This window comes from Populus euphratica, unplaced genomic scaffold (assembly GCF_000495115.2).
Source record: "Populus euphratica unplaced genomic scaffold, PopEup_1.0 scaffold158.1, whole genome shotgun sequence".
Classification (NCBI taxonomy): Eukaryota; Viridiplantae; Streptophyta; class Magnoliopsida; order Malpighiales; family Salicaceae; genus Populus; species Populus euphratica.
In genome coordinates, this window is record NW_011499913.1 from 737,022 (window position 1) to 748,982 (window position 11,961).

At 35.5% G+C, this 11,961-nt stretch overlaps 3 protein-coding genes and 1 pseudogene across 6 annotated transcripts; all 4 read right to left on the bottom strand.

The window, feature by feature from the left end:
* Positions 1 to 528: 528 nt before the first annotated feature.
* On the bottom strand, positions 529 to 2,812 carry LOC105134253 (DNA topoisomerase 1). Of its 4 annotated transcripts, XR_843949.1 has the most exons (7): positions 2,515 to 2,812; positions 1,795 to 1,861; positions 1,640 to 1,702; positions 1,247 to 1,288; positions 1,099 to 1,155; positions 864 to 1,006; positions 529 to 817 (listed from the first exon to the last, which is right to left on the bottom strand). XR_843949.1 is itself a non-coding variant. In XM_011038602.1 (6 exons), exons 1-6 carry the CDS (start codon positions 2,727 to 2,729, stop codon positions 914 to 916), a joined length of 534 nt encoding a protein of 177 aa, XP_011036904.1. In that variant the 5' UTR covers positions 2,730 to 2,812; the 3' UTR covers positions 531 to 913. The 4 variants fall into 4 exon arrangements, 3 of the variants coding, with proteins under 3 accessions (XP_011036904.1, XP_011036903.1, XP_011036901.1); XM_011038602.1 differs by having other exon boundaries at positions 531 to 1,006; positions 1,795 to 1,863; positions 2,520 to 2,812; XM_011038601.1 differs by having other exon boundaries at positions 531 to 1,006; positions 1,247 to 1,285.
* A 2,742-nt stretch (positions 2,813 to 5,554) lies between these two features.
* On the bottom strand, positions 5,555 to 7,390 carry LOC105134254 (probable pectinesterase/pectinesterase inhibitor 21). The gene is made up of 2 exons (XM_011038603.1): positions 6,352 to 7,390; positions 5,555 to 6,252 (listed from the first exon to the last, which is right to left on the bottom strand). Exons 1-2 carry the CDS (start codon positions 7,388 to 7,390, stop codon positions 5,555 to 5,557), a joined length of 1,737 nt encoding a protein of 578 aa, XP_011036905.1.
* A 789-nt stretch (positions 7,391 to 8,179) lies between these two features.
* Positions 8,180 to 9,109, bottom strand: LOC105134315 (probable pectinesterase/pectinesterase inhibitor 34). The gene is made up of 2 exons (XM_011038670.1): positions 8,980 to 9,109; positions 8,180 to 8,508 (listed from the first exon to the last, which is right to left on the bottom strand). Exons 1-2 carry the CDS (start codon positions 9,107 to 9,109, stop codon positions 8,180 to 8,182), a joined length of 459 nt encoding a protein of 152 aa, XP_011036972.1.
* A 240-nt stretch (positions 9,110 to 9,349) lies between these two features.
* On the bottom strand, positions 9,350 to 11,131 carry LOC105134255 (pectinesterase-like; annotated as a pseudogene).
* Positions 11,132 to 11,961: the final 830 nt, after the last annotated feature.

Genomic DNA, 11,961 nt, shown 5'->3' on the forward strand with positions numbered 1-11,961 from the left:
ATCTCAAAACATATAAGAAAATACAAAAAGGCAAATATTGTTTTTAGATATAAACATAAAATTATTTTACTATAGGTTAGTTTTGGAATAGAATAAATTTATGTCATGAAAGATTGAGATATATCATCTTTGAATTGCGTCAATTTCTTTTCTCCAGATACTCGAGATGGCAATCAAGTGCTTCCTAGCTTATCAATATCACACTAAGTGATTTGACACTGAAATGCCTCAAAACTTGGGACTCACAACTCACAAATTATCACAACCATGGTTTATTATATCATGAAGGACGTCATATGCTAGAACAATTATCAAAGCTATTGATTAGGTAGACATGCAAAGATATAATATGAAGCATTAAAATATGATTCAGAGTTTCGATGCAACTAAATGGGAAAAAAGGAAAAACAGAAGAAATTCAGAAAAACTTGAATGTAACAACAGTTAGGTCGGAACTCCTAACCATTGCAGATCACAGGAAATGAATAGTTGAATATAAATAATAATCAAAGCTACAGAATTCAACTAAATCTCCAGTGGTGGCCAAAAACAGCCAAGCTTGTCATATGAAATAAAATTGCCCATATATATGCATATGTGAACGCTATCTGCAGCTTGGATAATAAAAAAACTTAAATATAAATAAAAAAAAATAACGTTTACAGGAATACCAGACCTGATACATCACTAGACCCACAATCAGGATCCTCACTGTCAGAGCCACTCAGGCTCAAGAGATCAATTTAACAGTGTTTTACATTTTCAATGGTAAAAGCAAATCCATAGTGGATAACCTGTAATGCACCTCCATTAGAATACCTTGTCCCCAACGATATTTTAGTAGACTGCCCTCCTAGAGCAACTCCTCCATTTGCCTAGTGGCTTTGTGTACTTGAACCCAAACTCCAAAACATCAATCACAACTGGCATTTAGAAATTTCAACAATTCGTTCCTTTTATTTTCTGCTGCCTTGTCCTCCTTTGATTTCTCAAGTTTCAATAAAATCTAGAGAGGAAAATTGGAGAAAGGATGCTAAATATCGGTGTAACTCTCAATCTCTCTAAAGTTCACAGCAAAGTAAAGGAGTGAAGACTCACCTTTTTACCAGAAACAGCGCTACGACGCACACCATCCTCTTTGTCACGCCCTAGAAACTGTTACAAGGGCATGACAATAACAAGGTTAATGAAAACTAAGAGAGCAAAAGGTAGAACGCAAATCACAATTCACTAAACTGCTATATACCTTAGAAAGCTGTACAGGGCTGCTATTCCTCTCGTCCTGCTGCTGAAACAAAATCCAGGCAAACCAACCAAGCACCCAGACATCATGTCCCAGGCCCCGGCTCCAATTTTCAAAGAGCCAACCATAACGCAGGCAAAAACTTAATGTAAGTATCTCAAATATTGAAATTACATGTTTACATCTACTCTCAACAACTTTGAATTAACTAGTGATCACTTCTAGATAGGATAACCAATCAAAACAGTGCAAAATTAAGAAAGTGTCCAGCATTTACAGCTCTTAGATGCTCTAAAGTATAATCACCATAACATAGATAGATGGAAAGCACTGCATTTTTTTTAAAACTGAACAGTCATATGGAACTAAAAAACAAACGGGAGATTACAGGCCTACCTCTTTAACTTTTTGCTTCTGACGTTTATGGTGATGGCTCTTACTTCGATCCTTTTCTTTATTCTAGAACACAAAAGAGAACTAACACAAACTGTCACACAAGCGGAGAATATAAAAAAGACAGTCAAAAAACAATAGCAGTATCAAACAACCACCTTCTTTGATCTGTCATTCTTTTTGAGCTTCTTTAAACGACTAGATGTCTCGTGCTCACTATCAGAACTATATCATTAACCCAATAACAAAACACAAGGTATTAATTAGTATTTTAAATCATTGCAATTTCCAACTAAAGATATAGCAATGGACACATCATAACACATTCCAAAGCAAGAAACAAAAACCCAATCCAGCAAAAATTGAGTTAGAAAAACATAAAATTACACCAAAAAGTAACAAACTTCATCAATAATTACAACACAATTCACGTTCAAAACAATTGGAGCGTTACTATTCCACACGGTTCCATTTCATAATGTAGTCTCCTATTCAATCAGATTCCTTAAATCTAACACTTTGATCACCGTCATAAACATTAATTAAACCAAAAGGTAGCATACTTTAAAGGCCTACATGGGATATTTTTAGCAGACATTAATGTGCGAAGCTCCAAATTCTACTCTTCCCCGAAAAAAAATCCAGTCATTTTCTTACAAGAAATTATACACAACAAAGCAAATTCAATTACACCAACAAGAGTCTAATATATCACAAAAACAAAACCCACAACGATCATAATTTACATGATTAAACAGAGAAGCCAATCCAAACAAAGCAAACCCAATTTACCACGATAATTAAAAAAAAAAATCTGGATGGGAAAAACACAGAGAATCGAAAAAAGAAACTTGACATGCGGGTTTGTTTTATAGAACCTGGAGGAGTAAGAATCTGAAGAGGAATCGTAAGAATCGGAGGAAGATGAGTGGCGGTGGTGGTGTTTACGGCGGCGTTTGGACTGAGACTTATGGTTGCTGCTACTCTTTTTTCGGATCTTGAGAGAATCTCTGTCCCGGCGATTGCGGTGCCGACGACGGTTGCGGGAAGAGGAGGAGGAATCAGAGGACAGAGAAGATGATGAGGCCGCCATTGACTGATTGATTAGGGTTTGATGAAGATTTGGGAGATTGAAAAGGCCTTTAAAGAGTCGGTCTTTGAAAGTGTTCTTGTGAGGAGTGGTTTATTTTAGTTCTATATTTTGGGACAATAACTTATTTGGTCCCCAACTATTATAAGATTATCAAATGGATCCTTAAAACAAAATTCATGGTTGGATCTTCCCATATAATTAAACTTGACTGGCATGACCGCCTCGGGGCTTGGCCACGGCCAGGTAAATAAGAAAAGTTAATCTGTTATGATTTAATTAAAATTTTTAATTAATTCATAACACAATCAAAAACTTTTTAACTTAAAGAAATTTAAAATAATATCATTTTAATATTTTAAAAAAATAATTAACAAGTCAACTTAAGTTAATGATTCGAAACATTCCTTAAATCTTGGTTTAATAACTGTAAAGAATTTTATTTATCAAATTATATCAAGTTAATATAAGTATGAAAATTTAAAAACAAATTTTTTATATTTCAAATTCTTTTTTAATGAATTTAAAGGCTACAAAAATTAAAATCAAGTTTAATTTGGTAATACCTAATAGATTGATAGAGTGACTAACTTCATCACTTCATTATATATTAAGAAGTGAACGGTAATTGCGCGTGAGGTTCTAACCCAGCGGTGGACGGGGCTTGTCTCTTTCCTTTGCACCTGGGTTCGAGCCTTACCGTCTATGTCTGTCACCCCTGCGATGTCTTACTTGCTTATTGAGCTTGCAGGATGTTCAGTGGGCCATGAGGATTAGTCGTGGTGCGCGTAAGTTGGCCCGGACACCCCACGTAAATAAAATAAAAAAAGAACAAAAAAAAAGAAGTGAATGGTAATTAGGTTTAAAATAAAAACAAAAAAAAAAGAAGTGAATGGTAATTAGGTTAAAATATATTATATTTTTTTGTTTTTGTTTTTAAACCCAACCAATTTATAATTATAAAATTTTTATTTGATCAACTGAGGGATTTAAACATATCCGAGTTGAAGAAAAATTAAAAAAAATTATTTAATTTAATTAAAATTTTATGATGATATATTTATTCTGTCAAAACTTAACCTTTAATTTGTAAACTTTTTAAAAATAAAATTAATAAAATTTAATTTTTTATTATAACTCAATTATCAACTCTATTTTTTTTCACAAAATCCTTTCTCTCATCTATAACCTGATTAAAAAATTAAATTGATTTTTATAACTATGATAACTTCCAAACCCAAACTTTTCTATCTCTTTTACATCTCATGGCAAATCCAAAAAAAAATCTAATACGTGTAAGTTGAATACTATAACTTTGATGTGTAATCATTTCTTTCTCAAACAGGTTTCTTTAGAAATTAGAAATAAGATTAGTTTTTTCTTCAAAGGATAGTGTCTTTCCAACTCCATAATTTATTGTTTCTATTCCATCTTAATTACTCTTTAATTTTAACCTTTAAAATTCATTTTAATGTTTTTTTCAAAAAAAATATTAAGATAAAATTAAAAAGATCACACAAGAAAAGGAGTAAGTCCATATTTTATTTGTCTTCAGTATTTGGCTCAAATTTTGTATTTTACATTATATACTTTCTAAAATAAGATATCTTGAAGATCTCACTTGCAAATAGTAATTGGAATCAATAATTGCCATAATTTTTAGTTTTTAAAACATATCTTTAATATTAAAGTTACAATATCATGTGACAATACTAAAATATTAGTAATAATTTATTATTTATAACATATGATATTTTGCACCGGAAAAATTTAGAAGCATGATTCGTGACTTATTCATAAAATCTGTAATATTTATCAACTCAATTAATTTTTTGAGAAAAAAAAATTATGTGGCTTTAACGCTTGGAAAATAAAATCATAAATATTTAAGTGAAATCTACTATTTTTTTCCTTGTATATTCTTTTTTTTTTAAGAATGTAAAGGAAATCCATTTTAAAATTAATTACTTTTAATATTTTAATAAAAAAACATACAAATACTCTTAACCTTAGTATTTTTATATGACTCCTCATGTCACCTTTAAAGCAATTAAATGACAATTTATCAGTAATTTATTAGTGTTTTAGCTAATGCATTTTGTTTTTAATTAAGTACATAAAAAAATGGTATATGGATTTTTTTTAATTTTTTTTATAGAATTTATCCATTTTAATTTCGCTTGAGGGCATCATATTAGGGCCATGATTGAGAAAACTCAGGGTGCCCCAGTTAGATAAAGGAATCTTACAAGACTTGTTGGCTGTGTTCTCAAATGGGTATTTCTTCGTTTGTTTTACTGTTAAAAGGGGTTTTTGTGAAATTTTAATTTTTTAAAATTATTTTGATGTTCTAATATTAAAAATAAATTTTAAAAAATTAAAAATCATTTTAATATATTTCTAAATAAAAAATACTTTATAAAATAATAATTACTACTGTATCAAAGATCAAACGATCTCTAAAATTATTTCATGTCCATTATCATTACATGGCCTGACTTATACAAGGCCATGGCTCTAATCTTGCACAAGATACATAAACATGAAGATAAGCAAATCAGCGTATATATGCAAAAAAAAAAAAAAAAAAGTGAACAGGAGATTGTGAAAAAATATTTCTTTCGTTTTCAATATTTGAAAGAAAGAACGGTGAGGGAGACAAGTAATTAAGTAATCTAATTAATGATTTAAGTTAATAAATGATCATTGTAGACTTCGGTCGAGGTCTAATCAGGGGAACAATAATTGGCATTACATGCACATAGATCACGAAAATTTAGAAGAGGAAGAGAAGGAAAAACACCCTCAAGTCAATCCCTTCTCCGAGCTCATTTTCTGACCAAGAAAGGCGTGTAGGGGATTCCGGTAGTCTTGATCCAGGCACCGCCCTTGAAGAACCTTCCTGGTGTGAAATCCAAGGCGTGTTGACGATCGATGGTCTTGATACCATTCCACTTCACACGAGCTGCCTTGCTAGAACCAGGACCATTGTTGTTGAATTCTGTGTACCAACAAGTCTTGAGTCCGAAAGTTCCGAGCCAAGGTAGCCATCCTTCGGGCTGGATGACATCATCAATGAAGGATTCCATGATGATTGTTCTTGAGAATTCCTTCCATGGACGCCCGAGATATGACTTGAATAGTTTCCTTTCAGGGAATAGGTCAGGATGGGCTGTGATTGTGCTGTTTTGGATGACAATAGCTGATGGTTGCCTCCTCATTTTCCTGCCTTGAGCTGTCACAATGCACTGTTGGTTTTCCAATGGCTTGCGGATCAAGAATTTGCAGTTTTGGAAGACTGCAGAAGCGTGACCAAAGACGAAGTCGATGGTGCCGGAGACGCTGCAGTCGCGGGAGAATTGACGCTTGGCGTCTGTGTACAATGTGTCCTGGTGTCCGTCCATTGAGCAGTTGTAGAAGAGAGCATAATCAGCCGAAACTCTCAATGCCACAGCTTGATGTTTGATGGCACCAGCATTTTTCTCGAAACCAATATTCTTGGCCACAAAGTTATCTCCGAGGACAACTGTAAACAATCAGGCAATTTGTAAAATTCCAATACATCGTTGTTGAATGTGTTAAATTTGGGAATACTGTACAGAATTTTGAATTCAGGCTTACGTACCGACTGTTGCAGTGTGATAGGTGTTGATTCCATCGACGAAGTTCTTGTTTCCGACTATGCGAGTAGTCTCCCTGCCATCTCCAATCACCATCAAATTAGTCATGCTCTTATTGAAATCAATGTACTCCTGATAAATTCCTGCCTTGATGTATAACACAAAGGTCTTGCTGCTCTTAATGGGAACATGATGCAATGCTTCTCTGATAGTTGAGAAATCTCCACTTCCATCCTTAGCCACAACAATGTCAGCCTTAATCTTCGAAGCAGGCGCTGCCAGAAGTCTGCGCTTTCCAAAGTCAGTCCAGGTGGGGAATATTTGATCACCATGTCCAAGAACAGGTAAATCATCTTGGAGAAGGCGGCGCTGGCCCAAACTTTCCAATGAAGGGATTGCGGAAGAGATCCCGGAAACGATGGCAAGGAGATTGGCGCTAAGCTCCATGGAAAGCTTCAATCCCTTCTTCATTTCCTTTCCAGCATTAGTGGTTGTGTTTTGGAATCCGTCCAAGCAAGTCTCTTGATATGTGATGGAAGCACTAAGCCAAGTCTTAACATCTGCCATCAATTTTTCTATCTCGGTAATATCAAAATCTGTTACTTTGTTAAGAGATTGCTTGAGCTCATCAACGGACATGGTCATAAGCTCTTTGCAGCTCTGAAGGGCCCCTCGGGTTCTTGGGTCCTTTGAGAGTTCCTCCAAAACCTTTGATTTCTTGGAAGCCTCATTAAGGTGCTTCTCTGCAATCTTGAATGCCATCTTGATCAATTCTCTAGGATCTGTGGTGTTTCCAGCAGCTTTTTGGAGGTTTTCTTCACATGTTTTCCTGTAATCTGTGGGCTGGCAAATGGCCTTGACGGCTTTCATGGAGGCAGATACTTGATTAGTGCTTTTATGACTGCTGTCATTGAGGTCCTCATTGCCGTTATTGCCAAGACCGACGCCAACGGAGACAGCTACAACCATAGCTACCAAGAGGAAAGAAGAGATGCCAATGACGGCTATTCTCCTCTTTCTGTTTGAATCATCCCCATAAGACATTTTTATCTTAAAAAAATAAAACTATGGATCAATAACTTCAATGCCAAGAAAGCTGAAGAAAATGATCTCGCTGTCTTTCCCTAGCTTTTGTTTTCTTTTATCTGTAGTGGGGCAAAGCTCGGTTGGCCTTCCCCTTTATTTTGAAGCCCGAACTACTTAAGTTGAAGTGATTCAAGGAAGAGGAATATTTATAAGAGATTGAAAGAATGATAGTTTTCCAAATTTTGAGGTACAGAGGAAAAGGGGACAACGTAAGACAAGCTAGATCATTGTCATAGTTTCCTAAAAATGGAGCTCTACAGCTTGTAGTTTTGAGGGACAATTTTATTGGTGTTTCATCTTAATTTTAGGTGATTGACCACTTACATGTAGCTCTTCTAATAATGGATAAATACTCGTATTCTACCGTGTAGTATACACCATCCAAATTTTAAGAAAAAGTTAGTCTGTTTATTTTTAGAATTAGATGCGCGCATTGAGCTTATCTGTTGCTTCTGAGGTCGTATCTTAGCATTGCTGTATAGCAGATGGCAACTCAATCGCAACTTGCAGAAATAAATATATTGCTATTCTGATGCAGAACCTGTTTTATGTGTTTCTATTTCTGTGGAAAGAGGTTTTTCCACTGCATTAAGAGACTAATTAATGGTTAACAATTTTTGTTCTCAAAATATTTCTTAAAAAGATTCTTTTTTTCATCAGAACAATGTTATTTGAATTCTGCATAATTGAAGTGTAATTAGAGCAAAATCTCCACATCATGCTGCCCAACCAGCCGGTTAGATTAGCTTATCGACGAAGACTGCATGTTAACAGTTCTTGAGTATTCCTTCCAAGGCCTGCCTGGGTTTTTTTTGTAGTACCCTTACTTGAGGCGAAGTCGTTAGCTGCTTCAGTGGCAACAATTATGCATTGATCTGTTCTGCCTTGATAAGTTATTGCATTGAACATTTTGTCCACTGGTAATTCCTGATAAATATCGAAAATTTGGAGACCAAGTATGAAATCAACGTTCCTGTATAGGTCACAGTCTGCAAACTCACTGCAAGAATGGCTACAATATACTGAAGCTTCTTCTCGGAGGACACGAATCTTGGTGCACAGCATAAGATTTGGCGCTGTGAATAAGCTAAAGGGTCATATGCCTTACCTTATGATCTGATCATTTACCCTGTCAATGAAATTAAGGCTACTGGACTCAATATATAATAAACATGTCACATGATCGATATTGCTGCAAGTTTCAGCATACTGAATTTTGCTGGATCAAATGTAGCCCGCCCGTCAGCTACACTCCAGTTGCCGGTTACCGCCGTCCTGTAATATATATCTTCTCTAATCATCATCAATTATTCCTTGTTATTGGGGATGGAAATGCGGTAGGTACAACGATGGAAACTAGTGTTTATCAAGCCTTAAACTGTATATTCTGAAATTCAATAATTCTTAAAACTGATCGGGAAAAAAAAAAACATTAATTGTTTATATAGTAGCTAAACCAACCTAGTTTATATAGAAAAACTCGTTTGACACAATGTCGATGTAATTCATAGATGTATTTGTTAGAAGTTACACCTCAAGAAACATACTCTTCATAGAGACATTCACCGCATAAATCACAGCATATCCATCATTAGCAACAGAGTTATCTGGTGCCGCAGCTACAGCTTCGCTAATGGTCGTAAAATCCCCTGTTACATATGGATCCACAGCCACCATTTTGCTCACTGGGACACCATTTTAAATTATGAACCAACCACAAGTGGTGAATCGAATTCATGTAATGTCTTCTAAATCATACAAACAATTAATGTGACGATTAATGTGTGGTTAAATGTGTTTTTATAAATATTCGGTCACACAACTTTAAAAAAAAATTACAAAGGGTACCAAAATTAGCCCACAAAATCATGGTATTCAAAAAAATTAATGAAAATGGAAGAACAAAGAGCATGCAAATCATCATGATCATTACATTCACTGTAAACCACCAACGCAAGGCACTCCTGTTCCTGGCAACCAGAAACCTCCTGCTATGAAGTTGGACACGGTGAAATTAGCCGCCTCAGTCCCACTAATCACATGATAACGAGGCCATTGAACCCTCTTAGTAGTATTTGATCCAGGACCAGTGTTATTGAATTCTGCATAATAAAGTGTGCTAAGTGCAAAATCTCCTGACCATGCGGACCAACCAGCCGGATCGATTAGGCTATCGATGAAAGACTGCATGATAACAGTTGTTGAATATTCCTTCTATGGCCTGCCTAGGTATGTTTTTGTTGAACTATTACTTGATGCCAAGTCCTTAGCCGCCTTGATGGTACAATTTTGTATTGAAGTGCCGGTGTTTTGGTTAGGATCAGTCCGACCTTGAGCAGTCAGAGTATTGAACTGGCTGTCCAAGGGTAATCGCGAATAGATATTGCAATTCTGAAGAAAAACTGCAGCATTACCGAATATATAATCGATCGTGCCATAGATGTCGCAATCTCTGTAGAATTGCCTAAGAGAATGAGTGTATAAGGTGTCTTGGTAGCCTTCAAAGCTGCATTTGTGAAATGTGAATATATCAGCTCCACTTCTTACTGCCACAGCTCGGTGCTTGATTGCTCCTGCCGTGTTCCGAAACGTTATATATGTTCACTGCAACAAATCCTTGACCAAGCACAGCTGCAAAGATAAATTGTCACTCTCATAACGTTGGATAAGATTTCCTGATCAATCAAGTCTTAGTTAAATGTTAAGCTTGCCAAATGTTGCTGAATTAAATGTTGTCCATCCATCATCTACACTTCGGTTGCCAGTAATCACAGTCTGATTAATACCTGATCCGATCATCATCAGGTATTTCTTTTTCTTCGGAATGGAAACGTACTCGTTACAGACCCCGGCAACCACATAAATCACATAATATCCATTGCTAGCAACGGTGTTATTCGGTGCAGCAGCTACAGCTTCGGTAGTGGTTCGAAACTTCCCGGATCCATATGGATCCACAACCACCACTTTGCTCACCATGACACCAGTAAGGTTTGATGCTTTAAGGACTCTTCTTCCACTTACCGACTCGTAGATCTGTTTATCCTTGCGCCTTTGCTTGCACCACCTTCCAAGTCAGAAAACACATGCTTTCTTTCGGTTAAATATCTACCTTTCATTGTGCTATGAGCCCAACCACGAGTAAAACGTGCAAGAGCAACACTATAGTGCATGGTTCCGTTCAAGATAGGGACTAATAGGGCATTCTTGATGCTTGAGGATGATGATCTGTATTGAAGCCCATCCAAGCAGGTGTCCTGGTTGGTCAAAGTTGCACTAAGCAAGGTTTGTAAATCTTAAGCTTGGTAGCCTTGAAGGGCATCATCAGCACTAGACTTTAAAGTTTCCATTACGTATGACAAGTAGTCTATGTTTTCTTGAGCGAAGAACAGGCAATCTTCAAGGGCAAGAATGGTGGATTTGTACATTGTTGAGGGAAGCCTTGAGTAATGTTGAACAAGCTAAAGAAAACTGAGCATGGGACAAAGATTGTTGAAATGAAATCTTGGCATAGTCATGTATGGTTCCAGGCTTATTATGTGGTAAAGAAGATTTTCAGAAATGGGTGAAACGTGTGTTGTCACAAATGGTTTCTGGTGTATTAAAGATGGATGAAAACGAGTAATTTGCAAGAGAGGGTGAACACAAGAGCAGGAGAAGGAGAGAAGTTGTGCGTAAGGTGATTAGCTTGGAAGCCATGGCTGACACAAGATTTTGTGAATGGAAATGTTGAAATGGAGCTTTATACAGGTCATTGAATTGTTTGTAATCTTGCATTAAAACGCGTTCATCTTCATGCTTGTGCCACCACAACTGTAGTGGAGGAAGTAATTTTGCATCTCTCTCTCTCTCTCGGTGTTTTTGCCACCTTAATATGTGAGGAAGATACATGATCCAATTATAACAAGAGTTTAGATTGATGAATATGGTAATTAACTGTCTTAAACCTTTCAATCAAGCTCCAGAGATGACATTCTACAAGGACAGATGAAGCTTGTCATCCATAAATTAAATCCTAAAAAAGTAAATTCTTGTGAATGTTTAAACAAATTAAAGATCTTATTGGAAAATTATTTAGTTTTGATACATAATTAAAGCTAACTTAAAAATACTTCTGTTGTTTTTTTAGACATCACAAATCCGTTGAAGTAGTGTTTCAGGAGGACAAAGGGGACAAATGGGGAAAGGTTAGGAAATCTAATTAGGGGGAAAAATTAGCAAATTTTTTCTAGGAGGGTTAAAATTTAGTTTTTACTAGTTTTATGGCCAAAACTATAAATTATTCAAGGAGAGGTTAGCAAAAAAAAGAAAAAAGTTCTTGCAGGCCCCTCAGCCACCTTCTCTACCACTCTGGAAAAAAAATAAATTTAATTGGAAGAATAAAGATAAAAATATAAAATAAATTTTTTTTTTAATAATTTTAGAATGAATTTAAAAAAAAAATATAAAGTACATGAAAACGTTTTCTATATATGTATATTATCTGTTTGTATTGTCTTTAAACAATATCTAAAGATCTTAATTAAGAA

Coding starts and splice junctions, on each gene's coding strand:
- LOC105134315 (XM_011038670.1), bottom strand. CDS start 9,109: ATGGTGGCTGTGGATCCATATGTAACAGGGGATTTTACGACCATTAGC. Junction 8,509..8,979: donor GGTGAATGTCTCTATGAAGA/GTATGTTTCTTG, acceptor GCTTATTCACAG/CGCCAAATCTTATGCTGTGC.
- LOC105134254 (XM_011038603.1), bottom strand. CDS start 7,390: ATGTCTTATGGGGATGATTCAAACAGAAAGAGGAGAATAGCCGTCATT. Junction 6,253..6,351: donor CTATCACACTGCAACAGTCG/GTACGTAAGCCT, acceptor GATTGTTTACAG/TTGTCCTCGGAGATAACTTT.
- LOC105134253 (XM_011038599.1), bottom strand. CDS start 2,729: ATGGCGGCCTCATCATCTTCTCTGTCCTCTGATTCCTCCTCCTCTTCC. Junction 1,703..1,794: donor AGAATGACAGATCAAAGAAG/GTGGTTGTTTGA, acceptor TTTGTGTTCTAG/AATAAAGAAAAGGATCGAAG. Junction 1,156..1,246: donor GCCCTGTACAGCTTTCTAAG/GTATATAGCAGT, acceptor CCCTTGTAACAG/TTTCTAGGGCGTGACAAAGA.